General features: G+C 43.0%; 1 protein-coding gene and 2 long non-coding RNA genes across 4 annotated transcripts in view; 2 read left to right on the top strand and 1 right to left on the bottom strand.

The window, feature by feature from the left end:
* The first annotated feature begins 842 nt into the window (after nt 1-842).
* Nucleotides 843-17052, top strand: LOC139612270 (uncharacterized). Of its 2 annotated transcripts, none has more exons than XR_011686487.1 (3): nt 843-1076; nt 2706-2793; nt 16977-17052. It is a non-coding gene; the product is annotated as an uncharacterized lncRNA (long non-coding RNA). The 2 variants fall into 2 exon arrangements; XR_011686488.1 differs by lacking the exon at nt 16977-17052 and adding an exon at nt 5841-6208 and having other exon boundaries at nt 845-1076.
* Nucleotides 17053-17056: 4 nt separating this feature from the next.
* LOC139612264 (myelin transcription factor 1-like protein) overlaps nt 17057-19988 on the bottom strand; it is a 60191-nt gene continuing 57259 nt past the window's right edge. Inside the window, exons 29-33 of the mRNA XM_071467664.1 lie at nt 19797-19983; nt 18771-18925; nt 18471-18586; nt 18111-18246; nt 17057-17450 (exon numbers count right to left, since the gene is read on the bottom strand). Of these exons, the coding sequence (XP_071323765.1) occupies nt 17407-17450; nt 18111-18246; nt 18471-18586; nt 18771-18925; nt 19797-19983 (638 nt within the window). The 3' untranslated portion in view covers nt 17057-17406. The remainder of the gene's footprint in view (nt 17451-18110; nt 18247-18470; nt 18587-18770; nt 18926-19796; nt 19984-19988) is intronic.
* Nucleotides 17342-18248, top strand: LOC139612271 (uncharacterized). Its single transcript, XR_011686489.1, has 2 exons — nt 17342-17483; nt 17591-18248. It is a non-coding gene; the product is annotated as an uncharacterized lncRNA (long non-coding RNA).

The raw sequence follows: 19988 nt of genomic DNA, 5'->3' as shown, positions 1-19988 counted from the left end.
TTACTTCTATTTCTAATTTTAATGTACTCCCTGTCATTAGCCATGTCCCACATATGTCTACCTGTCTACCTTTTTGTGTGTGTGTGTTTTCTTTCTTTTTGACACAACTAGGTTGGTGTCAGCTTACATTTATTCTGTCAGTCTGTCCACGTGTCGGTGAGTCCCGTGGCCTTTGATAGACGATGATCAAGTGAGTTATTTTGGTCCTGATTAGCGTTTGGAGGAATCACTTTCATCACTCGTTTGTAAGGTGTGAGTGTGAGTGTAGTTTTCACGGTTCAGTGCTGCGAGCATATGGAAATCTCCCCTGAGACTCATACGTGTTGTGGTTTTGCAGGGTGTGTGTGTGTGTGTGTGTCACTGCCTTTGTGTCTGCATTTGTAGGTGTGTCTGCTGCTGTCTGCTGTTTGTATGCATGTGCATAACATTAGCAAAGGGTGCAGATTGTACCTGAACATTTACTGTTGAGGTTTCAGGAGATAAACACCTGATTAACACCTTTGCAGGCTGTCATGGAGGTGTCAGTCCCACCTCACTGCTCTCTGTTCAAGTCCAACAACCTGTTTCTAACACTGTGTTCACAAAACAAAGCAAAAAAAAAAAAAGATTTGCTGATTTGCTTTGTTCTTATTGACACATCTGCAGGAGTCAGGTTCACTATATTTAACCTGCATCATTTTAATTCACTGTTAAGGCCAAATCTGCTTCAGGTGGATGCTGGTGGTGCAGGTGCAGGATCTGTGCAGACCCAGAGAAGCTGCAGCACTACGGAGACACAAGCCCTGGCTTTGCTGTGTACATTGCAGCCTGTTGTTGTTCACACTGACCATAACACTTTGTTACATCCTGTTTTATTTTGGTGTTTCCTGTCCACAGCTCCAGCTTGCTCATTTGATTGGCAGGCACCTGTGCTGGCTGGTAGCCCTTTGTTCAGGCCTCACCTGCTGCAGAAATGATGCTGATGCAGTCGTGTCACCATGGAGCAGAAGAATGAAGCAGTGACTGGAGGAGCTGAGGCTGCTGGGAGCAGAGCGAGGAGCTGCTCGGTGTCAGTGTGGTGCTCCTGATCATGCTTGGTGAGTGTGCGTTCATGTCAACACACAGTTAACTTCTGTTAATGTTGTCACCATCGTCATGTTCAGTGTTGGGCTGTAGCAGGAGATTCCTGCACAGTGCACAGCTCCACATGTTCAGTGTAAACACGACAGTTTGAGGCTGCACCTGTCAGGGATGATGTTCACTGCTGAGAAAACCACGGAGGCTGGAGTGAGCAGTGAGCGAGGGGCTGACTTCAGACACTGAATAAAGCTGCTCTGCCATCTGTAGCTCATATTCATCGTTTCATTGTGCTGCAGCTCACCAGCTAATGCTAACTGATGCTAGCATGCTAACTGATGCTAGCAGTGGGTGTTTGTGTGGCAGCTGATGCAGCAGGACTGAGGAGGGCTGCTGTGGTGGGTTGTGGTGCAGCAGGCTGATGTGTGACTGTCGGCAGTGACTCTGTCAGTGACCCATCAACATAGTGTATCTGATTCTTTCAGTTATTGTGTGTCCATCAGAGCAACATAAACAACAGTCAGAGAGACAGAGCACTCATACTGAAATATAATATATGACACATATGTTCCTAAATAAAGTGATGTTGTCATATGTCACCTGTGAGGAGATATATTATTATCACATATACACATCATCTGGATATATTAAGATATGAGTTTATAACATATATGAAACAGTAAAATGTGTGTATGTACATCCATTTAAAATATATTTGATTAATTAACAATATATATTTACTTTATATATGTAATTTAATTAAAGCAACATACATATATAAAAATTCTATTTGCTTATATATGTATGTCTCTTCTCATTCTGGGAAAGTGTCTCAGACTTTTAGACTCTGCTGTTTAAAATATCAACATATACTCACAGGCTTTAGGATGGACATATTATATTATATTATATTATATTATATTATATTATATTATATTATATTATATTATATTATATTATATTATATTATATTATTAACACATACAATAATACGCCAATATATGTCTATGAAATTTTTAATAGGTTTCATATATAATTAACAATATAATGTTTTTATTTTATATGTAAATATATTTCTATATGGAAATTTGGTCTATGTTCATATATTAATTACATTTGTGAATGGGCAGAATGAGTGAGATGAAAATGAGAAACATTCATGCAGAGTAGGAGAAGGAAGGAGATTAATCTAAATGGAGTTATGCGGTGTTTCTGGTTGTTTCAGATTCTGCTGTGAGTTCAGTATTAACCAAACTGAGTCAGGTTATCTCTGTGCAAAGACTAGTTTGACTTGGTGAGAATGATGTTTTTCCTGTTTTTAACTTTTGATGTCACAAAGCTTTTCTGGAAGTGTGGCTGCATACTTTCAAACCTCTGATGCCACAAAGTCACCAGATTCATTTCTGCTGCCAGATTCTTTTTCATACACCCAGGACCACTTTAATGACCCGAGAGCAAAGTATATATGTGCAGACAGAAACTGTGTTTTATGGCACAAATAGTTTCTTCTTAAAGACCTTTTAAAAATACCAAGTTAGTTCATGAGACAAAGTGTCTGAAATGAAAAGCTGTGGGATTTTGAGTGAGACGTCTTCCAGGTCTGGTCATATTTCTGTTTAATAGACGTTAATCAAATGTTTTTCATGCAGCTGGTGATTTGTGAGGGGAAGAGCCTGGACCTGGACCTGGACCTGGACCTGGATCGACTCCACATCATCTCCTCAGCAGTGAGAACAGGTAAGAGCTGAGGCCTCATCATGCTCCATTTACAGCACAAAACGCAGGTGCATCAACATTTTTATTGTTTCATCAGAGCTCAGATATTTATTTTTCTTCTTCATGCTTCAACCTGATTTTGGTTGAATAAGTGAACTTGAGGTTTTCAGGTCCTTGGTTTTAACAGTTGTACTGTTACTGCTGAGCTGAAACACAATCCTTACATTTGACAGTGTGATCCGCAGACTCTCTGTCGGTGTTGCCATTACTGGCACGCAATGAATCATGGGATAGGTCAGGCAGGACACGAATGCTCCATTTGAAGAAGCCTTCGAAGTGGGACAGCCTCGTCCCACCGCTGTGACACAATCGGTCTTCGAATGCAGCCTGGCCCCTGAACTGGGACACTGCTGAGGCCTGAACTGAGTCCTGCAGGAGTGAGTCACAAAAACCTGGAAACTAGTTGCATTTTAGCACCTCCAGTCCCCTCGTCCCAAAGTCTATAGGTTTTTTAAAATGTGTTTCTGCTTGATGACTGAAATCAGGTTCAGGTTTGATTCTCTGACATCAGATCCGTCAGTAAATCCCTCAGTCCTGATTCTTGAAGCTTCTCCATCTGTTAAAAAAGGCCGGTTGCTAACAAGAGTCTAAATGAGACGACAGAGGTTGTCGGGGACGTTAAACGTCATCAGTCCAACATGAAACCGACCTCCTCACCAGTCCACCTTTACAGCCTCGCTGTGTTTCTACAAACTGTCACTAACTCTGTCAGAGGAAAGGCTTCTGTAGAAGAGCTCAGAGCTGAATCACACTACAGGCTGGAGGTTAGTGGTGGTGACGGTGAAGTCATGTGACCGTGGTGTCGTTGGTTTAGAGCCTAATGCTTCAAACATCATGAAGTGGTGTCATTTTCTCAAGAAAAGATATAAAAGAAACAGATCATTTAAAAAGACACATGAAGGATTTAAAGAGTGAAATAAAACAGAAGATGAGAATTAACTAAAACAGATTAAATAAAAACTATAGTGCAACATGAATAAATTGTCCTAAAGTTGAAGTGACTGTGCACGTGTCCCTCCGTGCTGTGCAAAGGAACTTCTTACACAGTTTAAAAATGAAAGGATTTACTTGGCCGTTTACAGAGACTAGAGTGTTTCCACTGGTTAATGCACAGTTAGGATCCAAAACATGTCATTTAATTTCATCTGGACTTGAAATTACTCAGATAAGCGTCAGAAAAGATAGTGATGCACAGACAACATGGAGTCAACATGAAACTAGTCCTTTCTTTGTTTTTCAGCACATTAAAAACCACCAGTTTCCTGCGGTGGGGATCACCACCTCCTAAAAATATCTGCTCTGCTGCTCCTGTGTTCACGCTCCTTATCGCACACACTGGCTATTATGATTTATTATGAAGCGTTCAGCAGGCAGTAATTATGTAAAGCATCTTGCTGAGATATTTGGCAAACTCACGCCATCGCCTCCTCACGGTCGGAGCCGCAGGCCGGCGGACACGAGACAGATCTGTGAGTGCAGGAGTGCACCCTGGGAAAGCTCTCATTTTTGGTTGTGTGTCACCCAAATCGCCTTGTTTACATGCCTTAATGGTTAGTAGCAAACAGCCTGTGGTGGGACACCCCGCGTGCGTGTGTGTGTGTAAAAGGGAACACCACATTTAGCTGCAGTGCTGTTCCCAGCTGTAATTAACTCTAAAGATAAAGCAGGGTGCTCTCCCTCTGTCTGCGCTCAGCAGAGCTCTGTGGCTCATTTAGAAGCAAAGCAGCACAGACAGTGTTTAACCTAAACATGGAGCAGTTTCACATTCACCGCCGACGTTTCTGTAGTTTGCCTCGAGCATCTTACAGTGATCTGAACCTCTGACAGTGATTAGCTTAATGAACTAGTAATTAACCAAATCACCGGCCATAATGCATCAACAGAAAAGTAAACAGATGTAAACTGAGTCTCATTTGCTGCGTTCAAGTTCTGAAAAACATGCATCCACACAATCAGCTCAGAAAACAGTGTGGATGTCGATGTTGATTCTAGGTGGATGTTGGTATTTATAGTCATGTGACTTCACTAACATTAAGAATGTAAAGATATCACATACAACAATTTACCTGAATATCTGAACTGGTCATTCATTCAGATCATTTTGGAGCTTGTAATTTCCAATGTGTCATAAACGCAGCATTTAAAACCAAGAGTGTGTTGCCTGTGACTGCTGTCAGCTTTTTCTGGTTCCTGCACAGAAGTTAAGGCTGTGATGTGATGTTTGTTGAATTAAAGAGATGTTCTGCAGTTTGTTCAGACAGTTTACCGTGTGTGTGTGTGTGTGTGTGTGTGTGTGTGTGTGTGTGTGTGTGTGTGTGTGTGTGTGTGTGTGTGTGTGTATCAGCCAGAATAATCCTCCAGTGTGTCCTTCGTTTGCCATGGTATCTGCTCCTCATTGCAGTGGTTCTTTCAGTCCTCATACCTAAAGCAGCAGTGTAGCTTTTTGGCAAAAAAACTGGGCAGCTGGGTACTGGTTGTACTGTCAATGCACCAGTTTAATTTAAATTCCATCCTGAGGTCCCAAGGTGGAAAACCAGTTCAGAAAAGAGAGCACATGATCCCTGGTGAGGCCCACAGCCACAAAAGCAGCTGAGCCGGAGTTTTAAAGATGCATTAAGGAAATGTCAAAAAGAAATCTTTGATCGTGGATGTTGCTTGTTTGTGTTTTCTGGACGTTTGTGAGCAGCAGCGTCTGCACACATTGTTTTAGACCTCGACACATGGTCAGAGACAGATTTATGTGGCTGATCTGCAGAGAAAGCCGACCCTGATTGCAGCAGACCGACCTGACTTTAGCAGACATGGGAGAAAAATGAATCCTGGTTTTCCACTTGTTCTCAGAACATTAATATAGAGCTCAGTCACCGGCCTCTCAAGGCGGCCGAGACACTGAAACCACATTTTTTTAAAGGACTGGCTGAATGAGGCTGCATAGAAATACGAGTCAATTAAATCAACAGGTGTTCTCAATGGAAACGCTCTCTGAGGCTATTGTTTGTCCCACTTAGCAACCGTAACCAAGGAGAGGGAGGAGAGGCGAGACTTGACAAAGGGTCAATTTGGCCTTAGAGCGGCTGAGTCTGTCCCCAACTGAGCTCCGACGTGTCCGCCAACGCTTCAGGATCTGCACACGTCCTCCTCCTCCTGCGCAGGAGAAGGTCGGGGAACATTTTCAGTTTGTCTCCCTGCAGGAGGGAAGTTGTGACGTCACCGCCGCCGCCGCACTTTACAGGAAACACACAGACTTGTGTGGTTGTGTATGTGTGCAGTTTGTGTTTGTGATTAATTGAGTCGAGTGTGTGTCTGTCCAGGAGCACACAGAGCCATGGGTGGTCTTTATAAGTGTGTGTGTGTGTGTGTGTGTATTTGATGGTCAGTGTGTGTGTTTGTGCGTTTGTGTGTCATGGAGGCATCTGTTCATTGGAATAAACAACTTTCCATTTTTAGCTGCCAGGAAAAAAAAGAGGAATTAACAATAAATAAATAAATAAATCCTTCGCCTCCACATTAGTGTGGTGTGTGTGTGTGTGTGTGTGTGTGTGTGTGTGTGTGTGTGTGTGTGTGTGTGTCCAAATAGAAAGTGAGATAACTCAATTTTTTTTTTCTGAGGGAGATGCCAGCAGGAACATTTCTAAAATTAATTCTTTGAAGAGGAGACGAGGTCAGAAGACAAGATGGGAGGCAGAAACAAAGAGGAGGCAAAAGGAGAAGTGTCTAATATTTTTTAAAAAAGCAATAGGAAAGGAGAGGAGAGGAGAGGAGAGGACAAACCCAGACGAACCATCCTGCACTATCATCTAAAAACAGAGGATTAAAGATAAGGAGGCAGAAAAGAGGAGAGGAGGAGAAATAAGAGGAGGAAAGACGTGAGAGGACAAACCCCAATGTTATCATCAAACACACCCTCCACCTACCAGCTTCTATTTTCAAGTGACAGGAAAGATTGAGACTCATGAACAGTCCAGGAAGACAAGAAAACAAGTGTGGATGTCAGAGATTAGGAGGTGAAGGAAGAGGAGACGAGGACAGGGAACCAGAGGAGAGGAGAAACTCAAGGGAGAGAAAACAACCTTTTAGTTTTTAATTATCAGGGCAAAGAAGGAGAGGAGGGAAAAGATAAAGACAGGTGAGGAAAATAGAGGATTTTTTATTTAATGGAGCAGAAGAGGACAGAAGACGAGAGAAAAGACGGTGTTAACTCCTCATATTTGAGAATGAGAAGAGGAGAACGCCACAGAGGGAGTAATCTACCAGGACAAAAGAGGAGAGGAGGACAGAAGACCTTTTCTAAAACAAGAAACAAAGAGACCAGATGAAGTGAAGGAAGGAATCAAAAGGCTGGAAACTAAAGAAAAGGCAGTGGAAACTCTTAATATTTGAATGACAGGATAAAAGAGGAGTAGAGTGACGGACAGGTAAGAAGGAGGTGATAGCAGTGAGAGGAGAGGAAAAGGGGGCTGGTTATTTAGAGGAGGAGACGAGAACAAGAGACAAGAAGAAAAGGCAGGAGGAAGGATGGAAGGAAGGAAGGATGGAAGTGAGGAGTCCAGGAAATGAGGAGGATAAACAGTTAAAAACCTTCCTATTATTTTATTTCCAAAATAAGAGACGAGGAGATGTAAGAGGACGGAGTGGAAACTCTTCATCAGGGTGAACTGAGAAAAACATGAAGAGCTTCTTAAAAAAGAGAAGCGAGGACAGGAGCTGGTACAGGTCCACACTGCCCCCTGTTGGCCCATCGAGGTCCTGCAGCGGGACACGATGTGGTCAGTGGGAAGAGATGACAAAGATGTTTTCCTCCTGTTTCCTGGAAGAGCATCGAGAGCCCTCGAGCTCATAAAACAGTCTGAGTCACGGGGACAAAAAAAAGAAAAGAAAAGATAAACATTAATCATCAAAAGGACCAAACCGAACCTTAAAATTGAAAACATGGCCGCTCACTTTCAAAGCAGCCGAGCACTTCCAGGTAGCACCGCGAAAAACTGCTGATTGTCCTGTTTGTGGATGAATTACACCAAAAACAGGTGTAATCTATGAATCAGTGTATCTGTAATCTGTGTGTGTGTGGGGGGGGGGTGAATCAGGCCCATGTGTAACCAGCACCAGATGTGGGGACCGATATGTTGTTTGCTGGTTGTTTACTGGAACGTTTGTGGTGTGGAGTTAGAGGCTGGTGCAGAGCCACAGTACCCCCCCCCCCCCCCCCCCCCCCTCCCCACCCACACCATAGTGGAGATAGTATTTCTTATTTATCTGCTGTCCGCTGCCATTTGTTTGATCAAAACCAGTTTTTCCATCCATTAAACCACAGCACAAAAACACTGCTATCGCTCACATGTTAAAGGACCACACCACACTTGTGCTGTCTGGATTCAGAGGCTGTAGATGACTCCACTGTGTGAACGAGCCACCATCATAAAATCAAATAAGATTTTACTTCCATAAATCTCATTCTGACCTGGGACCAGGTGAGGAGCTGCTAGTATGTTTCTGAATTGAAGTTCCACTTTGACACAGTCACATGTTTGAGCCTTTTATTTTGTGAAATCATGCAGTTCAGTGATGTAAAGATTATAAACCTCAGGTACCTGCTGCAACGTTACTCCACTCGGCACCGTCACATCCAGACTGCGGAGGTCGGATGTAGAAGGTGCTTTAATTTCATTTTTTCCAAAGCTTGTGCCATCACCAGCGTCAGTGGCGTCTGCACAGACTCCCTCTGCCTGTCAGCGGAGGCGACTGCTGACGCATTAACCAGAACATCTCTGCCTCTGCTGTCAGTGACAATGTGTCCAGACGGTAACAGGGATGAACCCTCAGACTCTTCTACGGTTTAAGTTGGTTTTTGCTTGAAAAGGGGACAGTTCATTTTAAAGGTCTATAAATTCATGTTTTCACAACATCAATTTTCATTTGTCACCTTCTTCCTGAAACAAGTGTCAGAATAACTCTGTTATAACTGAGTTCATTTGCATTAATCCCAGGTTAAGATAATGACCCAGCTTTGTTCACTTGCTTTAAGACGGACTCAGTTACAAAGATGCTTTATAGGAAAGAGATTTTTTACAGTGTTCACCATCCTCCTGAAGTGCAGCCTTCAATAGCAGAGCTCAGTGGACTGTTCTGTGGAGGTCAGGTGGCGAGCATGTTGTGTCATGTTTCATCTCATTGAGGATTAAATCTGCGTCAGATCAGGAGCTGGAGGCAGAGGGAGCAGAGAGGGAGATCTGCTGATGGTGTAAAAGCAGCAGGATGCAGGTGTTCGGAGGATCCTCCCTCTGGGTCCCCACCACCTGCATGTCAGCCATATGTCTGCTCAGTCTTCAGCAAGTAGACCAGGGAGCTTCTATATATAGACTTTGGCTGACCACACAGAAAGGCTTGCTTATTTGCTTTCATAGGGTTTTGTATTTGCACTTTTTTTGAATGTCGGGTTTGGAAATGCAGCTGGAAAAAATCTGCTGAAAAGCTTCTTCAGTCACGCTGACTAATTGGACTTGAGGTAGCTTGTAAATGTGAAACTGTTTTGGAGCCAAATGTCTAGTGTTAGATGTTGGACCTCTATCCTTCCTCCCACAGAGGTCAACTTTTTTTTTTTTTTATTGTGGTAAATAAAATTGTGCTGTGACTCTACATTTGTTTGCAGTTTTTTTTATTGTTTGCTCAGACATGGTAACGAATAATTTCCAGCTTTATACCAACTTCCTGTGTAGACCGAGTGCAGAGTGATATCTGATTTTCCTTAAGTCCTTTATCTGTGTAAAAAAAAATAATGAATATTTAAAGCTCCATCAGACTGGAATAACCTGCCCAGCTCACTTAGATCTATTACCTCTTAAATTCATCTCTTTTCTTCAGGCAACTTGCTCTTGCTTCTAATTATTATTTGAGACATGGAAATAATTTATTTTTAAAGCTCCACCCAGTCTAAAGGTAGATGTCCATGTGTTTGTGATTATAAAGCAGGTCTAGGTTCTATATTAATACTGTGAAAGTATCAAAGCCTCAGTCCACAGAGAAATGCACACAGCCTGTATTCAGAAACTGAGCCTTAAAACCAGCCGTCAGGACTTCTGCAACTTTGTGATGTCACAACAAAGCAGTCACCACCCTGAGACACGCCCAAAGCCCCGCCCATCTGGACCCACCATCCACCTTTGCAGGATTTGGTTTCTCTGAATGTTTATCTGAAATCTGCTATATTTTTATTGGATCAGTCAGAAAACAGTCAGCCAATCAGAAGAGAGGCTTAGATCCTCTCTTCTGATTGGCTGACTGGCCTGTTGTTACTAGAGCTCCAGAGAGAAGCCTGAGAGAGGAGATGTAAAACTACACTGAGATGATATCTTCTGATGGAGATCAACACTTCAGATAAAACACAGAAGTATAAAATACGGACCTTTAATGTGTAGGTGCATGTGTACTTTTACTGTACGTCAACCTTTTGACAACCAAACATGAGTTTCCAACACACACACATTACCTGGAGCTGAGATATTATTTACAGGCAGCGTGTGAATCTTTTTAATGTCCACCATATACTGGTGCGATCTGTTGAGTCTCCTGGGCTCCTCTCCATCTGGGCGTCCTCCAGGTGGCCATGTTGGCAGCTTCCCATCATCCAGACTGTTCATCACAGCCGAGGTGGACGGTGCCAGTCCAGAGTCGCTGCCAAAAACACACTTTCTACTCTCTTAAAAATATCAGAAGGTTCTGCACTATTTAAAGCTCTAAATAACATATGGTTACTGATCAGATCATCATGTAATGGAAGGTTTTAGGTTTGTCCTCCAGTATTTTTTTCAGTTAAAAGGCAGATGAAAACTAAGTATAAGATCATTTTAAAGGCTATTTACAGCAACGTCAACTAAACGTAAAGCTCCATTAATCAAAATCTTTTCAAATGTCTTTGTAATGTGAAAAGTTGTTTAATCATCGAGAATATGCATCAACTCTGCGGCTCTGCTGAGTCTTTTAGTCTCTTTTAGGTCCCTAACCCTTTTTTGGGGGGAACATGTATTGTTGCTTCGAGCTCTGGGGATCCAACAGGCTTCCAACAAACTACTTCATATGAAATGTTTTCCAAACACCTGTTCTGAATTAAGGAAACTGGAGATAACGGTGCAATAGTGCTGCCAAAGTTGGACAGAAATGACTTTTGATTATTCCCTCTGAAAAACCACTTTGAACCATTCGAATCAATATAAACCAAAACAATAACAGATACTTGTACAGGTGCTCAGGTTGCTAGTCCTGGAATGGTAGGCTAGGCTAACTGTAGCTTACATAGCTTGTAAGCAACGAGTTTTGGCAACCAAAATCTGAAGACTTTCCAGGCTTTTTAGATTGTTCTCTGTGGCTCTTTTTTTTTCTGGATTTTATTTTTTTACTATTTGATTTTATTTATTTATTTATTTATATATATATATATATATAACCAATTATATATAATAATTGGCTGACTGTTTTCTGACTGATCCAATAAAAGGTAAACATTAAGATAAACCAAATCCTGCAAGGTTGGATGGTGGGTCCAGGTGGGCGGGGCTTTGGACTACTTTGTTGTGACATCACAAAGTTGCAGAAGCCCTGACGGCTGGTTTTAAGGCTCAGTGTCTGAATACAGGCTGTGTGCATTTCTCTGTGGACTGAGGCTTTGATACTTTCACAGTATTAATATAGAACCTAGACCTGCTTTATAATCACAAACACATGGACATCTACCTTTAGACTGTGTGGAGCTTTAAATAATAGTACAAGCAACAAAATTCAGGGTTCAGAGGTCACAGTGTGTTGACAGACAAGATGAGGTGAGTTAGGAAAAGAGAACTGTAGAGAAAGATGTTGAATGTTTCATTTGCATTTACAGGAAAATTCAGATTTAAATTTTTTCATATTTCAGCTGTTAACTCGGTGAGCACAGTCTTATCATTACCAAAAGAAATAATGGTCAAAACTACAAAGATAAGTTGGAGTGTTCCTTTAAATTCTGTTCATAAACTGTAACTAAAGTTTATTTTCACCTTCAGCAGCAGACGTACTGAACGTCTCTGTGATTTATTGTAGTGACAATAAACACACTCCCCTCATCCTCCTCAGTGCAGACAGAGTGTGTGCAAACTGTGCCTTGGCTGTGCTGAGTTGTGGCTGGAGCAACAACTGCTGTCATTCAGGACTCTGTGTGTGTTTGTGTGTGTGTGTGTGTGTGTGTGGAAAGAGTTGAAAGATTTACCTCTGGACTTTCAGGGGAAAGACAGCATCAATTTAAATCACGCACACACTCACACACACAAAAGCTATAAAAGTAACCTGTTTATGATCCAACACGCCCTCGCCCTTTGTTACAGACATCAACTGGATGGATGGCATGTGTGTGTGTGTGTGTGTGTGTGTGTGTGTGTGTGTACGTGCGCGCATTTTTTGTTACCTCACTGTGGCCTTTTCTGGTATAAACACTGACCTTGTGGGGACCAGTGGTCCTCGTGGAGACCACAGTCCCGTCTTAATGAGGCAAAACCTCCTGGTTGAGGTTTGGGTGGTGCTGCCCTCAAAGAATTGAGCGCCATGCAATGTCCTAACAAGTATAGCTGCACAATGCAAGTAGTGAGCATACAGCTACACATCTTACACACACATACGGGAACACACACACACACGCACACACACACACACGCGCGCACACACACACACACACACATACCTGCATGTTTGGACCTTGAAACTGTTCAGTGTCAACGCTGAGAGCCAAGGCCTATGGAGAGACAGTGACAAGAGGTCTGAATCGTGTGTGTGTGTGCTCAGCTTTATCTATTCTTATGAGGATCAATCGTTAAGCGTACTCTGGTCCTGTGAGGACATTCTGAGAAGTTTTTGTGACATTTGATTTAATGATTTATAATTGTGGTTAATTTAAGGTTTGAGAGGGAAAATATTATAATATATTTAAAATATATTTTCTTTTTTATACTTTACATCTATGCAGAGGAGCTAAATATTAACTTAAAAAGTAGTGTAGGTTAACTGACCATGGTCAGACAAATTAGTGAGCAGACCAAGTTTCTGTCATATCTTCACCCATGTATGTAATATATATATATATATATATATATATATATATATATATATATATATATGTATATATATATATATATATATATATGTATGATGTTGTGTACCAAAAACCACCAGGAAAACAAGGGCTGCAATCTATTGTTCTGTGTATTTAATGGGAATGGGGATTTCCAGAATACTTGCTGTGGTTCTGAACAAACCAGGAAAACATCACAACAGTTTGCTCACAAAACCACAATCTGGTCTTTGAATCATAAATATTTGCACATAGGAATATTATAAATGCTTCAGATAATAACTCACCTTCCATGAATGTATGTCTCCATGTATGTGTGCCATCCCTGTTATGCATGCATAACAAACTGGTGGCATTCATCCTTGTTTGTGCATATGTGTTATTCATAGACCTGATTGACGTCATCAGCTCAGAGCCACTGCTGCTTCAGAAACTCACACTGCGATGCAACATGTTAACCATCAGGATGCATCATGGCCCACACCCAACTACACACCAACCCGTCACCCTGTGTGTGTGTCCTTTTTCTGTCAGCTGTGCTGCAAACACAACATTTCATTCAACACAAAAACACAAATATTACTCTGTTTATTGAATGATTAGCCTGTGACTTTGTCATGGTGATCATTTCATCAGGGATTTTCATTATGAACTCACCTGATGTGCTGTACATGCCCAGTATTTTCATTTCTACAACACTGTGTAGGTGACAAATGCCTTTTTCGCAGTTTAAATACAGAAATGTACTAAAATAAGAAATGTATTGCCTGGTTCAGGATCGTACTCAGCACAATAGAGGTCATACAGTTAATTCAACAATTACAGAAGAAAAAAATAACAAAATAACAGAATTTTAACAAAAATACTAAATTTTGTTATACAATCTTTTTTTTCCCCAGAGCAGTGGTTCCCAACCTGTGGGTCAACAAATCATTCACAAAGCAGTCAAATTTGGTTAAATGACGTAATTAAATATATAGTTTTTTAGTGTTTTAAAATTGTCTTAAAATGGAAAGAAATATTTAAGAAAAACTTTCATCTGTCATTGTTTTTTTATTTTCTCATATTAAGGCCTGTCACTGTGATAAGCCACTGACAGGAAGTTTTATGATGTAAAAAATACATCCATGGCAAAAACTAGAGGATCAAAATGGATAGCTGGTCAGCCACAGGAAAAATTAAAATGTTCAGTGGTTATCAATAAAATCAAGTGTTCTGAGAGTCATTATTTGACCTCCGTATTCTTATGGGGCCGGACGTGGGCTGCCAACATTTTTGAGATTTTCAAGAAGACCATGAGTATGAAAACGTTGAGAACCACTGTCCTAGAAGATTCTGAGAACAGAAAATCTAAAAATTAAGGTTGGGCTGAATGTGCCCAACCAATAGGAAGCCTTTTGTCTCCATGTTACAAGCAGATCAGTTATTTTCCCTCAACTGATGCCAGAAATGTTGATGCCAAGTGTGCCCCAACGTTCAGCGTGTTTTCAAAGCGTCACAGCAGGAACTCCCAGCGTCACCAAACCCCAGAAAAACACTGCGAAACTGCAACAACTAGCAATTCAGAGAGGGCTGCTCTCCTGGCTTCAGGGTAATTGCATGATTTAAAAAAACAGTGGAGAGCTTGAATGCTTGGTAGCGTTATTTTAACCCATTCATAAAGCACTTTGTGTGTGGTTAGCTGATGAGCTTCCTGGAAACAGAACAGAGTCGCTGTGTTCACACAGGAGGAAAAGTGACAACTCCAAGAGTTCGGTCCAGTTTCCACCAGAGCATTCACACAATCTAACACTGAACTTCTAAAGTAGGAAACTCTGAGTCCTGCCTGCTCCCACATCTTTCAAACTTTTTATCCCCGGTTTAAATTTGTGGTCTCCAAAGCCCAGGCCAAGATAATCAGGGTGATATCATCAGGGTTATTCTCTCAGACTTGACAAAGATCCTCCTGAAGACACAGACGGCATTATACAGCCAGGAAGTGAGTAGTAAACCAACCTTGACGGGTAAAACTGGAGCGCATCCATTAACCAAGTCCTGGCACAGACAGCATCTGTGTAGGAGGTGGTGCAGGCAGCTCTGTTGGCTCATGACATGTTAGAAAAGATTTGGGAAGGAGCCAAACTCAGTGTGGTCAGGTGTGGTGTAGTCATGTGACCACACTCAGCAGCCATGTGCTGCAGACAGAGGAAGACGCCTGGTGTCACCACCACAGGTGTCCCTGGACTTTACTTGTGAACTAAGTTATATCTACATTCAGTGCGTCTCTTCTTAGGCTCAAACAAACTAAACACCTCTTTTTTTTCCATGGTCGACCTCGTGAAGTCTGTGTATGTACTTACAGCCCGACCAGTAGCCTACTCATCAGACCAGGCTTCCTCTTTCCAGTCTTCAGCTGTCTGGTGTTGGTGAGTCTGTGTTATCGATGGATGATATGACTTCAAATCAATATCAGGATTATTTCAGACGTTCACCTCAATTATGATCAATGAACGATCTCTATTTGAACCATGCACGCTTTGTACTCAACAGTGTGATTGGAGGTGTCACCTCTGGTGGACTAATGTTAGTTGGATGGGGGGAGACGCATAGACTGAACACAAGGTAGTATTTTTTTAAAGGGGTAGTTCATGAAGGCAACACACTGAATTGGACACAACACCAGTGTAGGTAGGTGTGCTCCTTGTTTCTCAGGTCAGATCCACCCTCTCGTCCAAATATGGTTTCCTCTGGTTTCAAAAAGGAGACGAAGTCTGTCGATTCTCCTCTGACCTCTCATCAACAAGGTCGGGATGTTCATTGTTGTTGGTAAAAACCCCTGAGTCGTGTGTTAAAATGCAGATCACCAGTTTCAGAAACACTCAGACCAACAATCATGTGACAGTCAGAGTCACTGAGTCACATTTTCCTCATTTTGATGTTTGATGTCTGCAGTGCACGCTGTAATATCACGTTAACCTTTTCATTGTGAGCACGTTGCCATGGTGACGTTAGCATTTAGCTCAAAGCCGCACAGCAGCTGTGAGTGAGGCTGCAGCAAATGGCTCTAAATAAACTTGTGTTGCACCACCATGTTTTCTCTCGGGCTCGTTCTGAAAAGCTCAAACACCCGTTCAACTCATTTTACTAGTTTAGTTTTGTGTTGCTGTTTTGTTTTGAGTTGTGTGTCTCCTGTCTGGTTCGACACTGACCACTCTCACTCTGTCCTGCTGGCGTCTTGAATGTTGGCGCTCTGACAGCGTGTTGAGATTATAAACCTGAGACATGGGCCGGTCTGACAGTTTGACAGAGGAGAGGCTCCGGGTGGATTTGGCTGCAGGGTTCAGCTGGAGGTTCAGATGTTGTGTTGGCCCCTTGGGGACCAGAATCTGAGCACTGACACACACCATGAGACAATCGAGCATCATTTCCTCTGTTAGCCTCTGTTGTGTAGTCGTCATGTTCTCTGGTGAGCAGGAACGAGGTCGGTTTGTGAGGGTCAAACAAGATGAATTTACCTGTTTAGTCCTGTGAATAAATCAAGAAGCTGTTCAGGGTCTAAACAATCTGAACTTGGATGAACCCACATCTGGACTGGCCTAAGAACAGGTGCAGGCCCCAGATCTGGTTCCCATCAGTGAAAACCATGCAGCTTCTACCACCATGTTGCAATAATGTTGAGTAATAATAATGAGTTGTGCTCATCACGGTGCAGTGATGCAGTCTGTCCACTGGGTGCTGCTGTCGTACAGGAATGAGCCCCAGCTGATCCACCGTGTCCAGTCCTGTTCAGGATTTAATGATGTAACTAGACGATGGTGTGTGTTCTTCTGGGAGTTCAGTGCCTTGCTCAAGGGCACTCAGGTTTTAGCTGCTGCTACTCAGAACACTGTGTTAGCTGTTGAACTGGATGTTTTAGTAATTCTCATCAAAAATAGACCCATAGCAGAGCAGGAAGGTCGATTTTAATACTGTGTGAATTTGTTCCTCCTTCAGAAATACACTCGTCTGAGACTTGTATTCTCCTGTAGGCGTTTCCTCTTCGCTCAGACTCCTGCCTTTGTGTTTTCCTGTCTGACAGCAGGTCCGTCACAGAGAGGTCAAAGGTCAGAAGCCTGGACTCGGCCACAGCAGACGTACAAACTGGCAGGTGAGTCGGTGTCAAGATGAAAACATTTTTATATCCAAAACAAAGAAAAGTTAAAAATAAAAAAACAGAAGATACAAAAGTAGAATATTACACAGCAAATACATGATACAAAAAATACAAACTTCAACCTTCACCTGCATCAGGTGGAGAGTTGAATACTGTTCTTCATGGTAAACCTCTGTTTGGTCTCTGGTCAGTTTGGGTTCAGGACTCTGGTGTGTTTCAGCTGAACACGATTTCTCAGTCTCTAAAGTCTCTAATGTTCCTTCATCAGCAGAGTCAACTTCTGGGACCTGCAGACCAAATGCTTCAGGCTTCTGTAAAGGGTCCAAGTTTGGCGGAACCCAGAGGATCCTGGGGGTCAGCTGGTGGCGCTCTGCACAGCACTCTGTGGACTCGACGACTCTGCAGCAACACAACAACACAACCAAATTAATTGTGTGTGTGTGTGTGTGTGTGTGTTAGTTTGTCCACCAGGTATCACTAACAAGTCTGTTTTAACTGTCACTTTCGTATTATTTAAACTCATTTTTTTCTTGTTACAGAGTTGCACAGTGGGAGGGGCTACTTCAGGCTCATCCCATTTCTCCCATGGAAAATGTTGAGTCAGTCGCAGCTCGGTATGAAACTCTCCTGGTTCGTTGATGGAGAAGTTAACTACCACCCCCAAAATGCATCTGGGCAAGAAACACCAGTCACCCCAACAGAGAGCTGCAGGACTTAGTCCTCAAACTTGGACACTAGTAGCATTTTATCACTTCCTGGTCCCTGGTCCTGAAGTCTCTGTGTTTAACACAGGCTCAAGATATTTTCAGGTACTTTTCTCTGCCATAAATCCATCAGTTAATACCTCCGCCCTGATTCCTTCTCTCACACAGAATCAGCTTATGACAGGTGTAAGGTGGGTTGTTGTCGTATCTGTCTGCAAGTGTGAACAATCAGCTGCTGTCTGAACACGTCCAGCCCTCATCAGTGTGTGTGTGTGTGTGTGTGTGTGTGTGTGTGTGTGTGTGTGTGTGTGTGTGTGTGTGTGTGTGTGTGTGTGCGCGGGTGTGTGTGTTTTACCTGTGTGCAGCACGGCCGTCTTGATGCAGCTTTCCTCCAGCGTTACGAAGCAGCCGCTCTCCTCCCCTGTCCCAGTGTCACAGGTCAACACTGTGATGGGACCCACCCCCCCCTTCATATGGACCTGGATCCTGTCCTGCACACACACACACGCGCACACACACGCACGCGCGCGCGCACACACGCACACACACACACACACGCACACACACACACACACACACACACACACACACACACACACACACACACAACCACAACCACAACCTGCCTTTACTGCACATTCACCGTCACCAGAATTCATCCTGTCAGACAACAGAGAGGCTGGACCAGATCTGGTCCTGGTCTCTGGTTCTGTACCTCTTTGGGCTCAGGAACCTCCAGTTTGGTTTCCTCTGGAGCTTTGACAACGATCACCGTCTGCTCCTGGAACACTCTGAGCCGGCTGATGTCCTCGTGGGTAATGTAGGCCACGGTGCAGGAGACGTTAAAGAAAACCACATTTACAACGTGAACCGTTTTATTCAGCCCCTGATTGTAAAACTCCTGGTTCACAGCACTGTTGTGTGACACAAGCACCGACCCAGCCACCAAAGCTGCACAGCTTCATTCTTTAGGGGATGTGCTGATCCAGGATCAGCGCTGATGTGAAAGGATATGAAGAGTTCTCCTCGTCCTCAGTCAGGTGGAAGAGCTGCAGGGCGCAGCTTCTGATGAGCGTGTCCAGCATGGCCTCCACCAGCTTCATGTTCTCCACCTCCCTCTGGAACTTCTCCCGGTTCTTCCACAGGAGGCTGCTGATCGGGCAACTTCCTCTGAGCAGACGACAGCAGAGATCAGGGTCACAGCTCCACGCTCACAGACAACAACCAGGAGACCGTCTGACAGTTTGGTTCTTACCTTGGTAATAGTGTTTCTTTGTTGTAGCCTTTAAACTCAGGTCAGTGGTAAGTGACTGTATTCAGTGATATATGCTGAGACGATGTGGCCGAAGTCTCTGACATCTCTGTGCTTCTATCACATCTACAGCAACTCACACGTGTGTCTAATATTTCACTAAAGGCTGATTTTCATGAACCAATGGAAGACAGGAAGTGAAATCAGGTGCATCAGTACAGCAGGTGTTTCTGATCATTTTGGTTTATTACACGTCCTGTATATTATCATTATCCGTTCATCTGTCAGACATGTTTATGGCTGATGTTTCAGCCTGAACAATCATTTCTAAAGGCACCATCAGGTGTGAGATGAAATCCTGATCTAAGCTGTAGGACATTATTTCCCAGCATTCACTGCACAGTGTGACTCGCATTGTTTTGCTTAGTGTGGCTAACGTTAGCGGTCTTAGCATCAACAGCTTAGACGCAACAGTTAACTAGAGTTGTATATTAACAGTTACTTTAACAGACTAGTTTTTCTGCTGCAGACCAGTGTTTAACTGTTTAGTCGACTGATCGCACAGTAATAAACATGTTCATGTTGACAACTAATAATGTCTCCATCTGATTTTATTTTACTCTAAAGTTAACACCTGCTTCAAATAGCCAGTATGAGTCAGATCTGAGGTAAATGATGTGATTTGCAGCTGAACTGGTTTTAACGTCAGACAAACACGGAGCTTAAGATTAAGAAGAAGCTGATAAAACATCAAAGTAAACGTGAACAATAAAAAACCTCTTCACTCACATCCACTTGACTCTGTTGGTCGACTGCTTCTTGAGGACGTTGATGCCGTACAGGATGCTGGTGATGTCGTAGACTCGCTGCCTGCAGGTGTGCAGCGTCTTCGTCACCTGCCTGAGGTCCAGCAGGCCGTCAGGGGCCGCCTGCAGCAACTCCAGGAACCGCAGTGTCAGGACCCCCAGGTAGCAGTCTGAA

The sequence above is a fragment of the Trachinotus anak genome, unplaced genomic scaffold (assembly GCF_046630095.1).
Source record: "Trachinotus anak isolate AG129_WGS33_773 ecotype Australia unplaced genomic scaffold, CSIRO_AGI_Tana_v1 ptg000031l, whole genome shotgun sequence".
Lineage (NCBI taxonomy): Eukaryota > Metazoa > Chordata > Actinopteri > Carangiformes > Carangidae > Trachinotus > Trachinotus anak.
The sequence above is the reverse complement of the archived record's forward strand: the minus strand, read 5'-3'. Positions and strand labels throughout refer to the sequence as shown.